Raw genomic sequence first — 24,642 nt, forward strand, 5'->3', positions numbered from 1 at the left:
GCAGTACTGGAGCTTGAGAGAGAGGTTTTTGTATGCTAGACAGTCCATTCACCATTTGAACCATGTTTCTAGTTCCCCATTGTTTACTTGTGCCTGCAAATACTAAATAATATTTGCTTCATTGTAGTTGATCCTGAAAATGTGTTTATTGGCCGACACTTCATTATTGTGCTTTCCACAGTTACATTTACTCTGCCTTTGTCATTGTACCGAGACATAGCAAAACTTGGAAAGGTAATTTTTACATTTGTTTGAAATAGACATAAAAATGAGCTCTGTTATCATTTTTCTGGCCCACGGTCTGTTTGGCAGTCTTTAAGTATAGTATTTATCATTGTTTTTTAACTTACAGTTATGCTAGGATGATTGAAATATATGATTGAATAATTAAATTGTGACTGAATAATTACTGGGTTGTTTGAGGAAAAAGAAGGCTAAAGAGAGGGTAAATGCAAACTAAATCACATCTTTCCTTCTCCTTTGAGGGAGATATCCTGGATGAAGTCAGACAGTGCATTAGACAATTTAGAACATACAAAGAACTATGCTTAAAGCATATTTGATGAAAAGTGTTCTATTGTTTTATGGGTAATTTAAACAAGTTAAGTTTATATGATTGTTTTTGTCTTTTCTTTTTAGGAACTGGGGATCTAACCCAAGACATTGCACTTGCTAGGCAAGTGCTTTGCCACTGAGCTACATCCCAGCCCTTAAACAATTTAAGTTAAAACTAAGCACCCAAAGAAATGCTAAACATATGAAGATAGATATTTGTTAAGCCTGATTTAAACTTTGTATCATGAATACATGTCTCAAATATTACATGGTACCCATTAATCTGTATAACTTTTAAATTTAAATCTGTATCCATTAATAATTTTTAAAAATAAGATATAAGTTAAACTGAGAAGTCAGGGTGAATGACATCAATGGCTTTAAGTATTTTTATTTGTATATTAAAATGTCTATTATTCCTAATTTCTATTCAGTAAATTTTAGTGTCAATGTATTAATTAATCAGTTATTGATGATTTGGACAATATTTTGTATTTATTGCAAAAGAAAAATATTAAAAGTTTTTTTAATGACACCAAGCAAATAATCTAATTAAGTCATCTATTAAAATTGCTATTTATCAGGATATATATTTTTTTAGGATATATTTTATTCCCTTACAAGATTTTACTCAGGAAATTTTGTTGTTGTTTCTAAATGATTGTTTATTATTTGCTTTTTAAGCAAACTGTTTGGAACTTTCTAGGTAATCCAGGCTCGGCTCAATCTCATGATTCTTCTTCTGCTTCCAAGCACTAGGATTTCAGAAATGCATTACCATGTACAACCTGATGAGTTTTTGAAAATAATTTTTCATATGATACTTACTTTTACATTCTAGATTGAAGTTTCTAACTCCTGATTTAATTTTATTTTTTGCTGTAATATTGAAAACATAAAATATCAGTGATATTTGAATCCAGTTATTGGCCCTTTCTCCTAGGTAGAGTCCAGAGTAGAAATGTTAATTAAGAGTATTCTGAATATCATATCTTTCCCCTCTATCAGTAACCAAAAGATAAACAAGAGCATTTTAATCATCTTGTATCAAAAGATGTTTAATATGTCAATTATCTCAATAATTAATATTTTCCTTTCACCTGTTCAATGTAAACAAAAACATTATCTTCTGAGAGCAGAAAGAAAGCATTCATGAAAAGAATACCAATATTATTGATACCTGAATGTTTTCCTCTAAATGTCCCTTGCAAGTATCATATTGAAATATCTTCATATTTAAACCTCCCAGTGAGCCAAGCACAGTCATGAGAAGACTTGATCTGGAGTAAAGTGCTTAGATTTAAATCCCCTCTCTGTCACTTTCCAGCTGTGTAAGCTTGGGCATGTTGAATCTGTTTCTCAAGAAATCAATACACTCATACTAGGAACATGAGAATCACATAAAAAATAAATTATGTTTTTTTTAGTTATCATAGGAAGAACTCTAGATTTAAAACTAAGAATAGAAACCTGAATAGTGAGTGCAGAGAGATAATGCACACTTAGAGCCATTTCTTGTTTAAGTGGTTGAAGCAGTGACAACATATAGAGTGAGATGCTGAAGAAACTCAGACCACAAAGGAAAGAGACTAATCGAGCTAGGAAACAGTGAAGAGAAGAAGTATCCAAAGGTTGTTTGGAGGGTACATCCATTGTATTGCAAGAGAAAATGTGAGGGAAAGCAAAGACACAGAAGCAGCAATTATAGAAGGGAAATTCACACAAGTGCACACATTAAAATAAAGCTAGAAGATAACAGGAAGAGTAATTTCACTTTTACTTTCTACTCAGGAAGCCATCAAACAGGTCTGAAGTCTTGTTAGGAGATCACAAGTCATATTTGCTTACCTTTTAGGGTTGAGGGACAAAGACTGCTACCTGATAAGAAATTATAGGCCTGAGGTTATCAATAGGAATCTATAAGAACATAAACTACTAAAGGATCAAAGCACTCTATGAACATATGTATACAAATAAAAAATATGTTGAATAAAACATCACCAATGATGCTTTCATTTTCTTTTGCAGATATCCTTTATTTCCACAGTTTTAACAACTCTGATTCTCGGAATTGTAATGACAAGGGTAATTTCATTGGGTCCATACATGTAAGTTTGTTACACTTATCTGTCTTTGACTTCTAGCCTTTGCATGTTTATTTAGCTGACAAAAATGCAGAAATGTAATCAGAAACAACATAGGCCTTCAGTACATGAGACTGTAACTGTAAGTAAATGTAAAGTTTTCCACTGAAGACTGAAGAGATTAAAGCAAATTTATCTAATAACTTGATGGCCATCCTAAGATTTGGAATAAAGAAGAGATTTTGAATAGAGTTTGATTTAGTCTTTAAAAAATTTCAGTAGTTTAAATGGAAATGAGAAGAACAAAGACACTAATAAAGCAAAGTGTGAACACCTATAATCCCAGAACTTAAGAAGCTGAGACAGGTCAATCCATAATTCAAGGCCAGCCTGGACTATATAGTGACATTATGACAAAAATAATCTCCAGAAATGTGTGCTTTTCTTCAGTTCTCTAATTGAAATTATTATAGTTACTATGAAGCTGCTTTTATTCTTTTCTGATTGTATTATTTAATTTTTTTCTTTTTTTATTATTCCTTTTTTGTTTTTTATTGTAATTAGTAAAAGGGTAACATGATATTTGCCAGATAGAAGGTGCATTAATTCACATACATTGATACCCTTTCACATGTCTTGGTACCCATTTCCCTCCCCCCCCCACACCCCCCTCCCGTCTTGGTTTTCCCCCCTTTTTCTTTTTTGTTGTTGTTATTTTTACCAGTCCTGGGCCTTGAACTCAGGGCCTGAGCACTGTCCTTGGGCTTTCTCAAGGCTAGAGCTCTATCACTTGAGCCACAGCATCACTTTCAGCTTTTATCTACGTATGTAATACCTAGGACTTGAACCCGGGTCTTCATGCATGCTAGGCAAGCACTCTACCACAAGGCCAAAAATACAGCCCCTTAATTTTTTTTCTTTAAGTGCTTTTTCATTTAACTAATTATCAGAGTTGGCAATGATATTTGTTTTTAATGTTCTATCTAATCAAGTAAACTGTTGCCAACTTAGTGTTGGTTCCCCAATTTTTTAAATGTTATTATTCATCATTGAAAATTGTAAGTGCCTGTTTGTTTATACAAACTACAATGTTGATGCTTTGCTTATAAGCTAACCAACAGAGTTGGTGTTGCACAATTCATGATAAACATTTGTGGAAGAAGTGAATAATACATTAAGAAATTTCTACAACCACTTAAATATGTTTTCTACACTAAATAAGGGAAAGTGAAATGAATTTAATCCATGAAAGGAACATTGAATGAGATCTGAGAAAAAAAGAAAAACAAATCTGGCAAATAGCTATGATTGACAATGCAGCTTGCAAGATTACTTATTTCCCCGTCAATGAATAGTTGTTCTATTTTATTACTTCTTTTCTAACTGTATGTGCTTACTCCATGTTTTGTAGCTCACCAAGAAGATATACTTTTTCCCAATATTTCTTTTTCAAAATATCATGTGAAATGCTACCATAAATACAAAGGGAAGTAAAAGTATCTCTGCTCTTAAGGGATTCATTTAGTTAAAGAGATAATAATGATGATACAGCTTGACTCAGGAAAAAAGGAGGAGAATTCACTTCCAGGTGGAGTTGAATGGCTATGGTTTCTTTACTCCTCTCCCGGAGTATATTTTATCTGAGCATTTGAAGGGTTTTCTTTTGAACAAAAGAATATTTACTAAATTCTTTCAATATTTAGATGTTATAGGACTATGTTTCAAATAGTGTGCCACCTTTTATGTCTGTTTGAACACTACTGCAAACAACTTCTGTCTGTCCCTATTTACAATTGAGCTAATTAAATCCCATATTCAGAGGTTGGCATAGCAGCTAGTCAAGCAGGCTTCTTTCTGAAAATACAATAGTTACAAATGCTTGTAATCCATAAAACATGAGAAATTCAATACACCATGTGTGACTTTATTCATTTTTGGTTCAAATGCATGATCAAAAAACCTATCACACTCCCCCCCATATGGCTTTTAAAGTGGTGTCTGAGAAGGATTTTTAAACCCACTATCAGAAAAAAGAGGGAAGGTCTGTAATGGCTACTGGTATTGACCTTGTTGCTATGGAAACACATTTTTAGTGGTTGTGTTTTAAAAATAAAACACAATTCAATTTCCTTTTCCATAACTCATAGTCCCATAAATTCTGCTTTTTTGATATGATTTCAAATATCTCACAGTCCAATGACTTTCAATTCTTTTTGGAAATTATGTTCAGTTTTATTGTGTTTTCTAACCTTTTGCTTTCTAAAAACTGAGGTGGCAAGGCAATTTAATTGCTTTCCAGGAAAGTGTGCAAGGATAAAAGTGCAATAATGCAGTTCTGCCACTGTTTTGTACCTAGAATGAGAGGCATTATTGCTACAAAATCCCTTATTCAGGGCTTCATTAATATTCAACATTTCACAATCAAAATGGAAACAATAACATAATAATATACAATAAATTATTAAAACCTTTCTGTTAACAAACTTTTTAAGACAACTTTTTTTAAAGCATTTTAATCAGCAACATGATGCTTTAAATAATTTCAAAGTAAGTATCAAGTATCCTAGCTACTTAGGAGACTGAGTTCCGAGAATCACAGTTCAAAGCCAAACCTAGACAGGAAAGTTCATCAGACTCTTAGCTCCAATTAACAACAACAACAAAAACAGAGAAAGAGAGAGAGAGAGAGAGAGAGAGAGAGAGAGAGAGAGAGAGAGAGAGAGAGAGAGAGAGAGAGAGAGAGAGAGAGGAGGGAAGGAAAGAAGGAAGGAAGAAAGATAAAGGAAGAAAGAAAAAAGCTGGAAGTGGAGGTGTGGCATAAGTGCCACTTATGAGCATAAAAGTCAAGTGAGTGAGTGAGGTTTCTAATTCATGCCCCAGTGCTGGCACCACAATAAACAAAGAACAAAAACATCATTAAACCTAATTCCAATACAATGCCTATATTTTAATGTATATTTAACACATACAAAATATATCTTCCCCAATTATATCAGTTCACATTTGTTTCCTCACCCTAGTACATTCTAGCTCTGATATTCACTAATTTAATGTTACATATAAAGAACTAGTGGAAGTTAAGGATAGGATTAGGAAACAAGATGAATGTGGCAGCATCCAGTGTCTGAGTAGTACTCTCTCTCTTTCTCCTTCTACCATTATGTCTTGAGCTCTGCTCCCTGTAGTGGGAACAAAACCTGTGTGTCTTCACATGGTTGAAGGAATGGAAAGAAAAATAATGGCTGAAGTTACACCTTCCAGTCCTTTATAAAGTTGCTCATCCCATCTGTTAAGTTTACGCTTGGCCTCCTCACCTCTCAAAGGATGCACATGATGAAACAGCTATATGAGGAATCATTTCCAACACAAACTTCATTTGAACCACAGCACCCACTTTCCCCATCACCACCAACTACAGTGACCTTGTATTTAAGTTCTGATGATTTTGAGCTAAAGTTTATCTAGAATGGTATGGGGAATGGGCCTAGAAAATGAGAAGGGGCTTTATTGGTTCTGTTTCTTGGTTGATGACTTTTGCTAGTTCTTACACACAAGAGGCTAGATTAAGTGTATATTTTAACTGGCCCTCCATAGCAGGAAACACCGGGACAGATGGGACTGGAAAATACTGGAAGGAGGCTGTCTACAGAAAATGTCAGGCAAAAGTCAGTTGCAACGATTAAAGAGAAAGGCCTGAGAAATGAAGTAGAGTTGAAAATTAAGTAATTTTTGGCTGGTGACAGCAGTAAACCTTATTGTCAAATTCAGTGGTCTAGTGATATGTCGTCAATCTCAAGTGTTGGGATAATAGCAATCTCTCCATGTTAGATACCAGGATTGGTACATGGTCCAGAATTCACAATTAAAAGAGTAAAATGGAAGTTTGTTCAGCCAATTAGTGTCACTTCTAGGTCCTGAGTTTATGAAGAGAGAAGGAGGAGAAGAAGGAAGGGGACAAGGAAGAAGAACAGGAGGAGGGAAGGAAGAAGAAAAGGAGGAAGAAAAAGCATGCTATTTTTCCCACCCACACCTAATCACTCCAAACTGGCAATAAGAAGCTCAGATAATAACATTTAGAGTCTTGTTAGGGAAAGTGATGACAGTAGAAATAAAAATAAAACAAAATTAGACAAAAGACAACAAGAATTAGAAGGATGGCAAAAAAGCATGTAATATTTATGGTGCTGAAATTTTTACAAGATTCATATGTTACAGTCTAACATTGCATTTTGGCAAAAGCAAAAAAAAACACCCTCACATTAAATTTTATGAAAATGTTAAATCAACTTTTGTATTTTGCCTTTAAAAAGTGAAAGTGCTTATGTTTAGTCTGATTTCTAAGAATAATGATTAGCTAAGCAGCTTTTTGTGTCATCTGTGGAACAGACTCAAATATAATGAGCCTGGAATGAGAACGTGGTAGAGCCAACAGTTGATGCAGAGCTTAAGGAAGTGGTCAGACCTGCTTATCATTTATAGCTTGTGGTAGACAGGAAACCTTGAGACCTATGTGTAACTTGAAGATGTGAAAAATTAAAGGTGAATATATCACATTTTCATAGCCTTCCAAGATTGAATCATTGGTTCTGTTCAGTTGAAAACTTTAGTCCGCCATGTTCCTACATTTACACTTTTACTGTGCATTTAAATATTGACAGCAAAATATAGTTCTAATGAGTATTTCTGCAAAATATATACTGCAGGTTACTGTGGCAAGGGTTTATGTTCCCTTTTATAGCTGGATGTTTCTATCAATATCTGATTCTATACATTTCTAATTCATCAGAGTTAGCATTTAACAATTTCTGTATATCAAACAAGGTCATGATGACCCCACATTTTACTTAGTGGTTATAAATCAGTCCTTTCGTGAACACTGTGGCCATATCCCAGGGTTAGCAGTCTGAACATCTCAGTAGTGGAACATCCTTATACTTTTGCCTCACATACTTCTACAGTCAGGTGCCTCGTTAGCGCAGTAGGTAGCGCCTCAGTCTCGTACGTCTACACGTACTCAGCCTAACAGTCTTACAAGCTCTAACATCTTTGTTTGCTAGAAAATGTCAAAGTCTTCTTCACAGTTGTTTTATCATTCAGTTTCCTTGGTAATGGTTTCAAGATGTCCTTTCTCACTAACTTTTCAATATTAGTGTGGTTGAGTTCGGTGTTAAATACTCTTTCAATAGAGTTCATTTGAATTTTCTAATGATTAAATAAGGTGAGTGACTTGTTACATTATGTATGTATGTATGTATGTATGTACGTACGTACGTACGTATGTATGTATGTATTTCAGCACTAAGGGCCTCTGACATGCTTAGTCAAGTGCTCTACCACATGAGCCATGCCCCCAGCCATTTCATTTGTATTTTGTTTTGAGATAGTGTATTATTAACTTTCCTTAGGCTTCTCAATTTTACAATCTTCTTGTCTCCACTTCCCAAGAAGGTGATATTGCAGAAAAGTTCCACCATGCTCAGTTTGCCTGTTGTACATTTCTTAGCTGTTCTTATGTTCTTTCTATCAATTGACTCAGATCCTTTGCTCATTGAATTATCATTTTTCTTATGTATTTGCAAAAGTTTTCAATATACATTGGGTAAAAATGATGATTGATTATACTACCAATTACTCCTTCCAGTTTTTAGTTTATGCTTGTATTTTTAATTTTGTATATCTCTTACTTTATTAATGTTTTATATTTACCATCCATTGATATTGTTTGCCGTAGGTTTTACTTTTCTGAATTGTGTGTGTGTGTGTGTGTGCATGCATGTAATTGGTCCTGGTATTTGAAATCAGGGCCTGAGCACTGTTCCCAAGATGCTTCTGCTCAAGGCTAGAACTCTACCACTTGAGCTACAGCTCCACTTACAGCTTTCTTGTTTAGTTGAAGATAAGATACTCACAGATTTTCCTCTGCGTGGTCTAGTTTTGAACATTGATCCTCAAATTTGTCTCCTGAGTAGCTAGTATTAGAATCATAAGCCACTGGTGCCTAGCTGTTACCTGTCATTTTCAATGTCAGTTCTATATATTGTCCTTATTGTATTTAATTTGAACCCAGTATTTTGTTGAACACTCTATTTATTCAAATGGCTTTTTGCTACATTCCCCTAAACTTTCATGTATGTAATTACATCTGCACAGATGATCTATTCTTTTCTAATGATTACATATCTCATTGATTTTATGAAACTAGGTTGGAACTTCAACAATGTTTTGTGAAAACAATGATATGATATTGAATATCCTTATAAACTTTCTTGTTTCTCTTGCAAAATTTCTATCTTGTCACTTTTGGATATGTTACCTGTTATAGGCTTTTTAGAATAAATATTCCTTTTTACGGTAAGGAAGTTCTATTTTATTGACATATTGAATAGCATGTTTGTCAAGTTAAATACTGAATTATGGGATTTTTTTATACACTTTCAAAACTGCTTTTGTCCCCCCACTAATCCATTAATGTGATAAACTGCAATAGATGGGGGATTCTTCCATTTAGTGGAACGTTTTTATAGTGATATTCCTTGCCCTATAAATTGCTTGGTTTGATTATTGCATTTGTCTATTCACTATATTATATTTCAAATCTATGACTCCTTTACCCAGATTAGATATAAAAGCTGTTTGCAATCTCATTGAATACAGTGAAACCATTTATATCTATCTTTATCTCTCATCTTCCTCTGTCTATCTCTTTGTTTCTAGCTCTAGCTGTCTCTTTGGAACTATTTCTGGAATCCCCATCTCAGCCTAAGTTATAAATGATTAGAAAATTATATTCAATATCTCTTCCTCTTCTAGATTTGAAAAATAACTTTCATTTAGGAAATGTACTATATGAAACATATTAGAGAGATAGATAATCCTTTTTGAGTTAGTGCTGCTTGTTCTCAGCCTTATTGTGAAGATGATAAAATGTGTTTTCCACCTCAAGGTTGAATTTCAGCAGGTATAGATTGCTGCTCTTTAACATTGATTGCAGTGAGCCAGTGAAGGCAGCAGGTGGCAGCAGCTTCCACTCAAAGGCTGGAATTGGAGCAGGTTCTATCAGTCTCCTGCCTTTCGCAGGAAGGTAGGCTCCAGTTTCTAGACAATTCCTTTCTAATTAGAAATGGCCATTCCATGCATGCAAAGACAAATAATATAATGCACAGATCCAACAAACAAAACAAAATGAATGTTGTGTGTGTGTGCATTTTCTTTTCTTAGAGAATGAATAATAAACTTAGGAGAGTTGGGTTTTAATTTTAAGATTCCTCTTGTGAAGCTGGGCACTGTTGGCTCAGACTTATAATCTTAGCTGCTCAGGAGGCTGAGATCTGAGGGCTGTAGTTGGAATCAGTCCCAGCAAGAAGATTCTTATCTCCAAGAAAAACAGGAAGTGGAGTTATGATGAAAGTCGAAAGTGGTAGAGCCGCAGTCTTGAGCACAAAAGCTCAGGGACAGAGCCCTGGCCCTGTCAAGCCCCAGGGCAAAAAAGAAATTCCCATGTTTATTTATACTTCTTAGTAAGCCCACTTTCTTAACCCCTGTCTTCCTCCCTCCCCTTACCCCATCACACACCACAGTCTTTATCTTCTTTCTCCCTGCATTCCTTTGGGTCTCACTCCAGATTTTCTTTCTGCTTGTGCTTACTTTTAGAACCTTGCCACATTTTGGTAATTCACAGCAAATAATATGAAAATATTAGAAAATAATCTTGGTAAAAAAGTAGTAACTTTATATTGAATGTCGTAGCCCTTCTTCTGGAAGACTTCCACACATGTACATTTAACCTGAAAAATAACTCAGTGACCTAAGTACTACAGCTATTCTCATTTTGCAGATGTAGAAACTGAAGCACAGAAGGATCTAATAACTTGCTTAAGGTCTTACAGCTAAAAAATGGGCAACACTAGCATAGTACATGCTTTCTATTTCATCTTGGAGCCTGTATTGTTCATCATTACTGGAAGAATGCTGAAAAGGAAAGTGCTGAACAGATATTACTGAATATTCTAATTCCAGTAGAATTTATGCTGCTTCAAGCCATGAAAATCCATGTCAGTCCAGACCAGGCTAGCTCATACCTTTAAACCCAACACTTGGGAAGCTGAGATAGGAAGATTATAAGTTCAAGGACAGCCTAAATTGCATAGTCAAACCCTGCCAAAAAAAGGAATGAATGAATGAACAAAATGAATAAATGCACAAACAACTTGTATATTTCCCAAGCTCCTTTTCAGAAATTTGTCATCAGATTATTTCAACATAGAAAAAAATATTACCTGAACAGATCAAGAAAACAAACCTCTCAAGTTCATTATTTATCTGAGGATAGTAGAGAAGTTCTATTATGCAGAGTCATCATTGAAACACTGAATTTTCTCATGTCTTAGACAATAATTATTAAACCAAAATGCTGTTGTGAATTAGATCTAGTGAATACCTATCTCTATTAATAACTACAGTGCAATATCCTCTGGGTAGACTGAGCCTGAAATATGAACAAGGGCTAAAGGGCAGTTATTGGACAAGACTAATTGTACATCTCCCTTAATAAGTATTGGAAGTGATTAAATCCTATTCAATGTTTGTTGTACAAATGATTAAGCAAGTAAATACACTCACAAAATTACATAAGCTATGAGATTAGAATCTGTCCTAATATTTGATATATGTCATACAGGTCTGGGATTGAGATAACATTGGCATTCCCGGGAAATTCATATTTGATTAATATTAATGGCAACCCCTTATTCATTTCTGGCCTAAAGATATGCAGGGTTTATGTGTGACATCCTTTCTTATTCTCCAATATACCAATTATGTTCATTTATTTCTCAAACTCACTGGCTCTCTTCTAGACCCAAAACAGAAGATGCCTGGGTATTTGCAAAGCCTAATGCTATTCAGGCTGTTGGGGTGATGTCTTTTGGTGAGTACATGACTTGAAAGGCCCTTTCCCAGGGTGGGCTCCTTTGTTCCAAGGGCAAGTATTGTTTCATTTTTATGTCTACACAGTAGACATCCTAAGGCCTAGACTTCCTATTAGCAGGATATAGTCTAGTTTGGACCAACACACACAAAATTCTACTCACACATCCCTCAAATTTGCTTCAGTTTGGGGAAAATTGTTTCTCACAGAGAAACTCATTATAGTTACTTGTATTTTTCTTTTGTTCATTCTTGCTTACTTGGGTAGGGATTGGGAGGAGTGACAGTACTAAGACTTGAACTAAGGGCCTGGATGTTATCTCTGAGCTTTTCTGCTCAAGGCCAGTGTTCTACCATTTGAGTCATGGTTGTACTTCTGGCTTATTTTTTTCTGGTTAATTGGAAATAAGAGTCTTTTGCATTTTCCTGCCTATGCTATCTTTGAGACCAAATCCTCAGATCTCAGCCTCTTGAGTAGCTAGGATTACATTCATATAACAATGGTGCCTGGATAATCTTGTTTCTTAATACAGAAGTCAAATAAGTGTTATATAGACTTCTTTAAAAACTTGTTCACATAGGGCCAGGAGTTTGGCCTAGTGGTAGCGTGCACAAAGACCCGGGTTCGATTCCTCAGTACCACATACATAGAAAAAAAAGCTGGAAATGGTGCTGAGGCTCAAGTGGTAGAGCTCTAGCCTTGAGAAAGTTCAAGGACAGTGCTTAGGCCCTGAGCTCAAGCCCAGGACTGGCAAAAAAAACAACAGCAACAACAACAAAAATTTTGTTCACAAAGTATTAAGAACTGGCCCAGAAAGAAAAAGAAGTTATACATTGATAATTAGGCTGTTGTTTAGATAGTCTCCTTAGGACGGGAAGGGTTCTTTGTAGAGGAAAATGGGAGAAAAATTTGCATTGGTCTGACTTACATCAAAAGTAACAAAGATAGCAGAGAAACCTGGTTTCAATGAAGTTTCTCTTTCATAGACCTATTAGAAAACTTTATTTCCACAAGTTAGTAAATTCATACAACTGAACTTCAATTGGTTGAGTTCTTAAATAGCAAGAATCTTTTGAAATATATTTTTTGTATTGCAGCATTTATTTGCCACCATAACTGCTTCTTAGTTTATGGCTCTTTGGAAGAACCTACAGTACCCAAGTGGTCCCGCATCATCCATGCATCCATCTGCATCTCTGTATTTATTTGTATCCTCTTTGCCACATGTGGATACTTGACTTTTACTGGCTTCACTCAAGGTAAAGTAAGAGATTCAGTCACATCCTGTTTTGGTGCTCATGTGGATTGGTATTAGGATACCCAGCATCCTGTTCACGTTTATAGGAAGCTCAGCTTCAAAAAATATTATTCTTCTGTACATTCTCCTTTCTTTTTTCTATCTCTTTGTGACCTGCTTTTGAATTTTTCTCTTCCAAAACTATAATGCATACTTTCCTACCCTGGCTTTCCCTTGCAAGCAAGAATTGTGCTTCTCCTCCCTCCATTTCCCTGTACATATTCTTTAAGGTACCAGTGGCCTCCCAACAGTACCAAGCTAAACCTTTTCCTGATTCTACTTCTACTGTGTTTTCTGAGTTAATATCAATTGAGCATCTTTTCTTGGCTCAAATTTTCTTTCTTTAGAAGAAACAACATTACTATGTCATTCTTTTTTCTCTGTGAATATTTTTCTTTCTTCCTTTTCTTTCTCTGGCCTCTCTGATCCATCACCCCACACAAATAATTAGCTCAGGCAAATTGCTTTTCTGATGAAAATTTCTGAGTAATTCCTGCCCAAGCCTTTTCATTTCTACCCTTTACTAGAGATTCTATGTAACTGTGCCATTTTTGCCTTAAGCATAAAAACAACAAAAGTTTTCCATTAAAAATAGTCCTCTCCTCCCTGCCTCAAATGTTATTTCTCTTTCCTTCTATCCTCCAAGCTCCATAACTGAGTGGTCCTTTCTTTTCCATCCTCTGATTATTTTGTTCAGTCATGTAGCATATTGTTCTAGTAATCTGACAGTTGCCTAAATGCAAAGATTCAGATATTCAACAGCTTTTACAAGTCTACTGTCTCACTTGACCTTCCAACAACCTTTGGAAAGTAAGTTAAGTGGAATAACTAGTTTTACCTCCTACTGGAGACACAAAAATACAACTTGTCCATGCTGGCTTGTAACAACCAGAAAATGAATCTTGTGATACCCATGTTAAATTTTGTTTCCATTCTCTTTTTGCCTTCCCAATCATGCTGGTTAACCAAAACTCACTAAATTCTGTCTCTTACTTCCAAATCTTCTTAAAAGTTGAGTTTTTTCCATGACACTGAAGTACACTGGAAAAAATGACTGATCGTGAGTGAACAAGAAGTTTCAAGTTATTGTGAATATAGGCAAATATTTTTCAGGAAATAATGAAAGATGACTTGAAAACAATGATGAGCTCAGTACTAGTGGATTGTGCTTATAATCCTAGCTACTCGGGAGGCTTGTACCTGAGAATCACAGCTCAAAGCTAACCTAGGCAGGAAAGTCTGTGAGACTCTCATCACCAATTAAGCACCAAAAAAGCTGGAAGTAGAGCTTAAGTGCTGGAGTGATATAGCCTTGAGCAACAGAGCCTAAGGGACAACGCCTAAGCCCTGAGTTCAGTACCAGCTCATAAGTAAAATAGTGATGAACATAACACTAATGCAGTCAAAACTGATCTTGAGATTCTTGACAAGAACTGTTTCAAAACATTGCCTTTTCTCACTCTTGCCTCACACTGCCAAGGTGAATGGCCTAAGTGTGTTAGCCTGCATAGGACTTAGGCTTTTCTAAATGCTTCTTTAAAATAAAAGCCTTTTTGTTTATAATCTTCATGGTTTTTTTTAATCACAGACACAAGTAAGTCTTTATTGGCAGCTCTATATGATATAGTGGTATGGCAGTCTATGGCTTATAACTGCAGCACTGAGAAGTCGGAGGCAGGAGGATTGAAAGGTCAAGGCCAGTTGGATATATAGTGAGACTGTATTTTAAACAAAAGAAAGAAAAGAGAGAAAAAACATTTCATGTAACAAGCTTATGAGTGTTTGATCTAACTATTGCCCTTGTTTTTCTTCCTCACCTCTAAAGAATACGTTTGTGTCCCCTGGAGTAGGCCTGGTATTGTGTAGGTCATTTCTCCTGGGCAAATGGATCTTGTGTATACCTACTACATCCTTATTTTCTCTCCTTTTTTCTGTAGATAAATTGCAGCTTGTGAAGCAGTGGGAAACCTGGATTCTTTTTGATGTTTCCAGTGACTTTTGAAATGATGTTGTGTTAGTGGAAGTTAGTTAATGGGAACTTAAGACCACTTAAAATTTTAAATTCAGAGTGCTAAGATCTTTTCCACCAATCTTGAAGCAGTTTCCTGCCACTACTTAATCTTCTTTGGCCAGAAATGGCCATTAGAAAGTAATGATGACAGAGGAAGAGATAAATAGTGACTTAAAGTAAGTCTTAGGATATAGTAAGTCAATGGAATACTTAGCTCTTTCATGAAAAAAATCTTAGAGAAGTATTGTTTTGTTTTCTTCTTTTGAAACAAAATAGTACAAGATGTGACTTTGATCTAATTTCCTATTCAGTGTAATTGAAACAAGGTGAATACAGCTTTCAAATTTATGCATGTTCAATCCAGGAAATAACAGGCCCAAACACTATGTCTCAGCATTTCTAAGTGTTGTTTCTGACCTCTGTAACCTCATTAGTCCCTGTATCTCTTCATAAACATCTAAAAACATACAGACTCTCAGTAAGAAGTGGTTCAAAGTATATATGATCCATTTAGTTTGGAACTACTCACAATTACTTTTCTTTCAGTTTTGAGACTGTATTTGGGTACATCAGGTGACATGAAGAACAATGAGAGTTTGGAATTACTTAGTGTGGTCCTGAGGTCGGTAGCTCTTGCAGGATGGTGGACAGGAAATGCAGCTCCCCTGATAGCCTGGTCTACTCTTCCTTCAGGATTCTCCTTGATCTAAAAATAGCATTTCAAAGGGAATTGTGTTTACTTCTGTAGACTTTTTTTTTCTTTTACAATATAGTCACTTACCAGAAACAAAGAACAGAAGCAAATTTACAAAGCCCATGCAATAAGAATTTAAGGAGTTGGTTCTGATGTCCAGATAACGAATAAAGCATTTATCAGAAGTTGGTACAAATTTAAGACAAACAAGGAAAGTAAGAGATGGGGAAAAAACTGTTAGTGCTGAAATTATCTTCGAATGGAATGTCTCCTGGTTTCAATGTCACTAAAGGTTTAAATGTACAAATTTACATTTACAACTGGTAATCATGTATCCCAATTAAATGAAGTTGATAGAGCTGTACTTTGATTATAAAAAATATCTTATATATTAGTTATTTCAGTTATCCCATATGTAATATGTAAATATATTTTATATTGTTCTCTAGGAGACTTATTTGAGAACTACTGCAGAACTGATGACCTGGTGACCTTTGGGAGGTTTTGTTATGGTGTCACAGTCATTTTGACCTACCCTCTTGAATGCTTCGTGACCAGAGAGGTAAGCACAGCTCCCTTGTGACATGTCTTGCTCTACTACATTTAATTTGAAAAGACTTAGCAACAGCCTTCTTCTAATAATCCCCAGTCACATGGCAAGTGATAGGATTTGTAAAATCTTTGGTGTCTGCTACAAACCATTAAAATTTAAGGATTAGTTTATATTCCAATGTTAGCAAGGTAAGTTTCTCAAAAGTTTGAACTGAAAAGTAGACCCGGTGCTTTGGTTTATTGTGCCATAAGCACAAACATTTCTATAACTACATCAAAAATGAAGGCTAGGGTTGAGTTTGGTCAAGCTGAAGTTGTTTTGTCTTTTTTAGTATGTCTTTTTTTTTTGAAGAAATTAAGTACCAAAGTTTTTTTTTTTAAGTGCCTCAAAATTATCTCCTTCTTTAGATGCTGTGTACGTGAAAATGCATTAAAAACACCATGGGCTAGATTCTAATTGGTTTTGAAATTTTCAGTAAACAAAATGTATAAGTTTTATATTCCTTGAAGAGTGAAAATGCAAATTAAGATAGTTAAATAGTTTCATAATTTAATTTAAAATAGTTATTTTAATGTTTAATAACAAGTTACTTATTTATTTAGTCAGTCGTGAGACTTGAACTCAGGGCCTTGGCATTGCCCTTGAGCTTCTTTTGGTCAAGGCTAGCACTCTACCACTTGAGCCCCAGTGCCACTTCTGGATTTTTCTATGTATGTCATACTGAGGAGTTGAACCCAGGGCTTTATGCATGCTAGGCAAGCACTCTACTACTAGGCCACACTCCCAGTCCCTTTAATAATAATTTTATGCACATTTTTATTTAACATTCAGAAATAATGTAGTGATATAAACATGATATAGTACATATATATCTTATGTAAGATATATGTATCTTATGTATATCATGTATCATATACATATATATATATATATATATATATATATATATATTGCTCCTGATGTTGGCTCTAAATGATGTTATATAGTTTATCTTGATTTATGGAGAAGGATTATCAGAAAGGGAATGAATTTGGTGTAAAATTGGATAATATGGCTTTGTTTGGTATCTTTTAAGTGTTATCTGAATACCTACTGTTCTAGTCAACAGTACCAAGTGATCCTGTGTCAGTGGTAATTCCTTTGGGAGTCACCCTAAAGGACTTAGTCTTAGGATCTCTTCCCATAGACTGCTAACCTAGTAAATCATGTGAATGAGCCTAAAGTATAAAGTAAAATTTCAACAGAGACTGGAACTCACTACGTAATCCTCAGGCATGTCAAGGCAGCTCAATACTTTCTATAAGCCAGTTCTAGAATGAAGAACTAGGGAATAAGGAAGAAGGACACATTCTACATTGCTTGTGTCCCTTCAATTATCACTAATGCATTATACATTTGTAACTCAAGCTAACTTGCTACCTTGTTGAGAGGGGAATCAAATAAGGATTTCTTTATACAAACTTGTAAAATATAAGAGAGTTGCAAAGTTTGGTACCATTGTTTGACTCAGGAAATGGTTTTCATTCAGCATCTGCCTAGCACTTTCAGTTAAGATCTGATCTCTAAGTCAACGAGAACGGATGGTACATTCTCATAGGGTTGCTGGTAAGTGGTGTGAGGACAATCTGAGTCACTTCACGTGCCTAACTTCTGTCTTTAGCAGTGAGACTTGAATTTCCTTTCGAGCTGGGATGATAGGAAAATAGAATCAAAGCAAGATATTTGCCATAGTAGCAAATACTATTCAGAGAAATTATGTACATACCTTGCCAATTCATTTTGCTCTTCTTTCTACTCATACATAGAGGAGATGGAAATAGAATGTGAGAGGGAAAAAGAAGACAATTAGCATAATCAAAGCCATATCTAGCTGCTGCTATGTACCCGTAAAAATTGTTCCCAGTATCCTGCATAATGAAACGATTCTTTTTATCTTACAAAAACATAGATATATCTCTAACTATGGTTTTTAAATAAGATTCTATTTGAGAAGGTAAATTAAAATCAGGTAAAGTTATTGGTGTTACCATTAAATCCTTAGCAGAGCCATTGTAGCATCAGATCTATGAGGAATGTTGCATATCTGGGTAATGCCTTTGAAAGCTGATCCCTTTTTTTTTTTTTTTTTTTTGCCAGTCCTGGGCTTGAGCTCAGGGCCTGAGCACTGTCCTTGGATTTTCTCAAGGCTAGAGCTCTATCACTTGAGCCTCAGCACCACTTCCGGCTTTTTTTCTATGTAAGTGGTACCGAGGAATTAAACCCGGGTCTTCATGAATGATAGGCAAGCACTCTACCTCTCGGCCAAGCTGATCCCTTTATAGTGCAGCATTTGACCCTTTGCTGCATTTTCAGTCCTTGCTCTCAACATGCAGAAGCTCACCACCTCCTGCCCTTCGGTGGTACCATTCCTATTCTACTTCTTTTGCTCACTGTTATCTTAGACTTGAATTCTTCCCTAAAAGTCTTCCTTGTTTTAATCCTCACCTTAGGCTACGGTAGCTCAGTCACATCCTAGGAATGTTCTACAGAAAAATATACCAAGGAAGAGAATTATAAATAATGGAAGCTCCTTGCAATTCTAAATTTTCAGTCCAGCCAGAAATTGATTTTCATTTGTTTCATTCTATTGGCTATATTATCTCCAATTAGGATGTTAATTCTAATTATCTAATGACTAGCAATCATCTCCTAGTCACTTTCTTCTGGCAAATTATATCACAGTGTGGCATGAATTAAATAGATGATTATTGATTGATTTCCTGATCTGAATGTAAGTGAGCAATAGAAAAGAAGTTGCTAATAAGAAAAAGAAAATTAGAAAAACAAAGTTTTCTCTAGTTTTGTTCAGGGAAGGCACAATAAACTAGAGTTAGGTTTCAACAAATAGGATTTAATATTTAGAATGAAATTCCGATAAGTGAAAAATATTACACTTTTGGTATAGAAATGTTCTAACCACCTTCCTAGAGGCTCTTCAACTTACCTAGATAATTAATATCTGTACTTTCTTTTAGTAGAAACAATGCTGGGCCAAGAAAAAGGATAAGGCCATTTCAATGGGCTTCTCCTTCTCCTCCTCCTCCTCCTCTTCCCCCTCCCCATTCTTCTCCTCCTCCTTTTTCCCCCTCTCCTCCTCCTCCTTCTCCTCCTCCTTCTTCTTGTCCTGAGGTTTGAACTGTAGGCCTGGGTACTGTCCTTGAGCTTTTTCAAGGCTAGCGCTCTACCACTTGAACCACAGCATCACTTCTGGCTGTTGTGTATGAGATTCTGAGGAATTGAACCCAAAGCTTTGTGCAAGCTAGGCAAGCACTCCATCACTAGGCCATCCTCCAGGCCTCAGTGGTTTTCTTATACCTGGAAGATATAAATGTTTTCAAACATTGCCATGCCAATCTCCTGGTCTGGGTCTTTAATAAATATACTGACTAAAGCACAACTAGAAATATTTGCATTGCTGTATGACTTTATGTATGAATACTTTGGAAAGCTACAGCACTCATAGTGACTTGAGATTTGATTGCATATTCCTAAGGGCTCTTATGAAATACTCCACCTATCTCAAGAGCACTTCTCAACCAGATCTGTTTTTTTGGCAGGTACTCACCACTGTGTTTTTTGGTGGAACACTTTCCTCAGCATGTCACATCTTTATAACAGTGGTGATTATTATAGTCGCCACGTTGGTGTCCTTGCTGATTGACTGCCTCGGAATTGTTTTAGAACTTAATGTAAGTAACTTCTAGATTTACTCCTTTTGGTCTAAAGATATATTTCCACTTAATGTAAAAAGTGTTTTCCTTTAAAAAAGTGTGTCACTTTCTGAAGTAGAGTGAAAAAGTTCTTGTAATGCAAAAGTAAATATTGATAATGGTGATAATCTCTACTTTATGGAACTATCTAATTGAAACAGAGGAATGATGGGCTTTTTGCTATTCTTTCCTCCAGGGGCCTTTGCAGTACCTACAGACATATTTGTTTGTGTAACAGGATAGGCAGTGCTATTGGTACCCAATAGAAAGGCATGGACACTGCCCATAAAAGCCCTCATAACAAAGACTTATCTGATCCAAAAACATCCATGGTTGTACCTCTCACTGCCAGAATATACAGACATTTATCAATAACTATTAATTAGTTGGACCTGGAATTTTTAAAATAAATTATCTACTGAGATCCATTGTAAATACATGAAGAATGAAATTATATCCACATTGCACCATAGCCCAATTTTATATTTTTCTCAGTCTTTCTTTTGCAGTTTCTGCTGTCACCACCCAAGTCTATATCTTCATCATACCTCGTCTGAATTGATCCTGTCCTTTTTGCTCAACTATCCCATGTTTAATTTCTACTTTCAATTTACCCATATCCTATTTTAAAAAAACTCCACTTAATAATATCATTGTTATTATAGAGGTGATGTACAGACTTATAGTTACCTAAGTCAGGTAATGAGTACATTTCTTTTGGACCATATCACCCATTCCCTCACTGTCACCTAGTTTTTCCCTTCCATCCCTACATAGAAGTTGTACAGTTCAGTTTCAACACAGTGTCCAGTGAGTATCATATCTGCATTTGTTCACCTTTTGTCCCTCCATTTCTCTGTCTCCTCTTTCAATTACCAATGACATATAGATAAACAAACAGAACAGAAAGAAAACAAAAAGAGCAAAAAAAAAATGGGGAAAAAAGCCTTCATGGGTTAAAAATTCTCCACTTTCATACCAGAACAAACTCTAATGTTCTATATAATCTGACCCATTGCCTTTATAGAAAGTTATTTCCTGTTTACTTCTCTCCAGTTATCTTTGGTCTGTATATATACAGCCTTTTCTCTTCTCTTACTCTTTCTTTTCTGTCTCTTGCTATAATGATTATTCTCCTTTTATGACTGTCAAATTATTACAAAGACTTCACAATCCAGTGCAATTTGTAATTCATTCATTCATTGACTATGTATTTGTTGACTGATTGGAAATATAATGATGAGAGGGTATCAGAAAGGACTGCTCATTATCTTGCCTTTCTCATCAACATAAAACTTCATGATGAAGAACACAGAAGGAAGTAGACAGCTTTCCAAAGACACTTGGGGAAAAAATAAAACACAATTAGATGACAAATTCAGTTGAGAGGAGAGTGGCATAAAAGGATTCATTGATAATGACTCCTTGGCTGGATACTGGTGGCTCACACCTGTAATCCTCACTGATTGAGAGTCTAAGATGGCAGGATCATGGTTGAGATCAGCTGCAGTGGTGAAGTTCATCCCAATGTGTATGAGAGAATAAGACTGGGAGGATAACAATGTCAGATCAGCCCAGGCAGAAAATGTCTACAAGACTGTCTCTACAGAAGGGAAGTTAGATAAAGTGGTGTGTATCTGTGATTCCAGCAATAAAGGAAGTGTTCACTGGACAGTTCACAGCTCAGGCATACACCTAGGTAAGAAATGAGACTCAACCCTAAAAAAGTATTGCTGGACATAAGTGAATTCTTCTGTGGGGGTGGGAGGGGGGAATTCTTAACTGTAGTAGCAGGAAATTAAATATTGCAAAATATGTATTGATGTTGACAGCAGTAATTATCTCTGTATAAGGCTAAGGAGATAAGCAAAATAATGATCCTGGGTCCTGCTTTACCATGTTTTGTAAAATACATATTTTAATATTCATAAATTTATTTAGCTAAGAGTTTGGTTTCTGATGTTGTGGAATCAGTTGCATTGTTTGAGAGAAGGTCTCACTATGTTACTCAGGCTAACCTAATCATTATCCATCTACTTTAACACTCCAGTGCGAGGATTATAGACATGCTTGACCATACTCAATGTTATTTAATAGTTTGGAAGGAAAATAGGTTAATCAATTGCCTGAACATTCACCACATCTTTAAAGCCATGAAATGCTTTTATTCACTTTTAGTTTACCAAATGTATACATATTGTTCCTATTTTAGGAATGATACATTGTCATAATTTTATTTTATTTTTATTTTTTTGCCATTCCTGGGCTTGAGCTCAGGGCCTGAGCACTGTCCTTTGACTTTCTCAAGGCTAGAGCTCTACCACTTGAGCCTCAGCATCACTTCCACCTTTTTTTCTATACATGAGGTATTGAGGAATTGAACCCAGGTCTTCATGCATGCTAGGCAAGCACTCTACCAGTAGGCCAAACTCCTGGCCCCCATTGTCATAATTTTAAACATTGCTTTCTATAGAGTTAATTGCTAATCCTCATGACACAATAAACTTTTAGCATAGAGCAACACTAGATATTCCCCCTTACACTCAAGTGAAATGCTTTTTGTAATCAAGAGAAAATCATTATTATTACAGACTAATCAGAAATAAATATTATGTGAATAGCAGCTTAAAAGCCAAAGCTTGCACTGGCAATGGAGACAATTTTAAAATATGATACTACATTCTTAGATTTTTAGAATCCTGCTTGTCTAAACACATACAGAAAACAAATGATCTGTTATGATACTTTGTAGGATCCCTATTTACTATAGGTTGGTATAATAAATTGAGTTTTCTATCAAGAGAGTCTTTTGATATATACAATAACATAGTTGGGTCTCTAAAATTAATTTTATAGAGAAAGGAACTGAGACACAGTGATGAAAAGTAAAATATCTGAGGTCATCCTAATTGAAAGGAAATGAACAAGATTTTTTTTGTGTGTGCCAATTCTGGGCTTGAGCTCAGGGCCTGAGCACCCTCCTTGGACTTTCTCAAGTCTAGAGTTCTACCACTTGAGCCTCAGCACCACTTCCAGCTTTTTTCTATGTATGTGGTACCGAGGAATCAAACCTGGGTCTTTGTGCTTTCTAGGCAAGCACTCTACCACTAGGCCAAACTCCTAGCCCAAGATGAACAAGATTTAAACCTAGGTGTTTGGAACTTTCATCTCAAGTTGGAGTTACTAAATTATGTATAATAATTCTCTTTTTATCCAGTTTTAAAAATTATAAATCATACACTGTGCACTGTGAGGGTAAGCCTATAATCACAGCCCTCAGGAGGTGGAAACTGGAGAATCATTAGTTCAAAGCCAGCCTGGTCTTCATAGCCAGACTCAGTCTCAAAATGCAAGGGCTAACATTGTACTCCAGTGATAGAGCACTTGATCAGCATAGGTAAGGTCATGGATTCAATCCCTAAAACCACACACACAAACAACAATTTTTTAAAGAAAACCCACATATATATTAGAAACACCCTTCATATCATGACTTCTCAATTATCATAAAGTAGGACAATGATCTTCCCAGATAGGACATACATTAGAATCAGATGTTGCAAAATTAGATCCTTCATTCTGTTATATAGTTCTATTATTTGAGTTATATTCCTTATTCAACAAAATTAAAAATATTTTATAAAATTATCATAGCAGTAGACCACATTGTCATATTTTTCCAGTGCAAAGGCATTCACCATTTTAAAGGATTCATTTGAAAAGCAAGCCAATTAAATGTAAAACCCATTTTGGAAATTCCAGCCCTTTGACTCGGCATGGCACAGCTATTAGAGGAAGGAAGCATCTGTAGTATTTGGGCCCTATGGGTTTCTACTTGAAGCACTGCAAAGAGAAAAAAAAAATGAAACAGCTGGTGCTGACAGCCATAGGAAGCAGTCCAACAAGAGCTTTATGTGGCTTGAATGGAAAGGAGACAGCCAGCCATTGTCCAGGGAAAGGCCAAATGATTCTGCCCAAGCAGAATTATCACCATAAGCAAGCTATGTCCCTCTTTCCAAAGACAGCCTGAGGCTAGGGAACTTGACTTTGTTTTCTTTGCTTATAGGAATAAATGTCATGAAGATGAGTGGTTTACAAAGTCAAACTTTACAAGATAGATCAGCATTTTCTTATTCAAGTTTTTTGAATATTATGGGGATTCCATGCAGGCAGAATTTAGAGACCTTTTTAATCAGTACTGTGGGTTAAAAACAACAACAACAAAACAGTTGGGCATGTGGCTCACACTATAATCCTAGCAACTGAGGAGACTGAGATCTGAGGATTATGGTTCAAAGCCAGCTGGGGCACTTAAGTCAGAGAGAATCATAGCTCCAATTAACAACTAGAAAACTTATAGTGGCACTGTGGCTCAAAGAGTAGGGTGATAGCCTTGAGCTGAAGAGCTCAGGGACAATGCCCAGACCCAGGGAAGGGAAGTAGCCTTGAACTGAAGATGTTGGGGACAACGCCCAGGCCCAGAGTTCAAGCCCCATGACCAAAAAACAGGGGTGTCTTTTCCCTGTTGTTGTAAAGGTCAAAATGTTCTGACATCAGCAGTGGATAGCATTGTTGTGCCTTTATGCATAAGGCAATATTGTACTGCCTCTTTAAACATGTGGAGCACTTTTACAAATCATAACTGCTGGGCACTGGTGGCTCACACCTGAAATCCTAGATATTCATGAGGCTGAGACCTGAGGATGGAGGTTCAAAGCCATTCCAGGCAGGAAATTCCATAGGAATCTGCCTTCCAAAAAACTGTGACTCAAG

At 35.8% G+C, this 24,642-nt stretch overlaps 1 protein-coding gene across 2 annotated transcripts in view; it reads left to right on the top strand.

The window, feature by feature from the left end:
• The window catches only part of Slc38a11 (solute carrier family 38 member 11), a 40,487-nt gene that overhangs the window by 13,427 nt on the left and 2,418 nt on the right, over positions 1–24,642 (top strand). For both annotated transcript variants that reach the window (XM_090343097.1, XM_090343098.1), the window contains 6 exons: positions 128–234; positions 2,584–2,663; positions 11,495–11,565; positions 12,663–12,824; positions 16,017–16,129; positions 19,717–19,848. In XM_090343097.1, the coding sequence (XP_090199223.1) occupies positions 128–234; positions 2,584–2,663; positions 11,495–11,565; positions 12,663–12,824; positions 16,017–16,129; positions 19,717–19,848 (665 nt within the window). The remainder of the gene's footprint in view (positions 1–127; positions 235–2,583; positions 2,664–11,494; positions 11,566–12,662; positions 12,825–16,016; positions 16,130–19,716; positions 19,849–24,642) is intronic.

The sequence above is a fragment of the Megascapheus bottae genome, chromosome 12 (genome assembly GCF_031878675.1).
Source record: "Megascapheus bottae isolate mThoBot1 chromosome 12, mThoBot2.hap1, whole genome shotgun sequence".
Taxonomy (NCBI): Eukaryota; Metazoa; Chordata; class Mammalia; order Rodentia; family Geomyidae; genus Megascapheus; species Megascapheus bottae.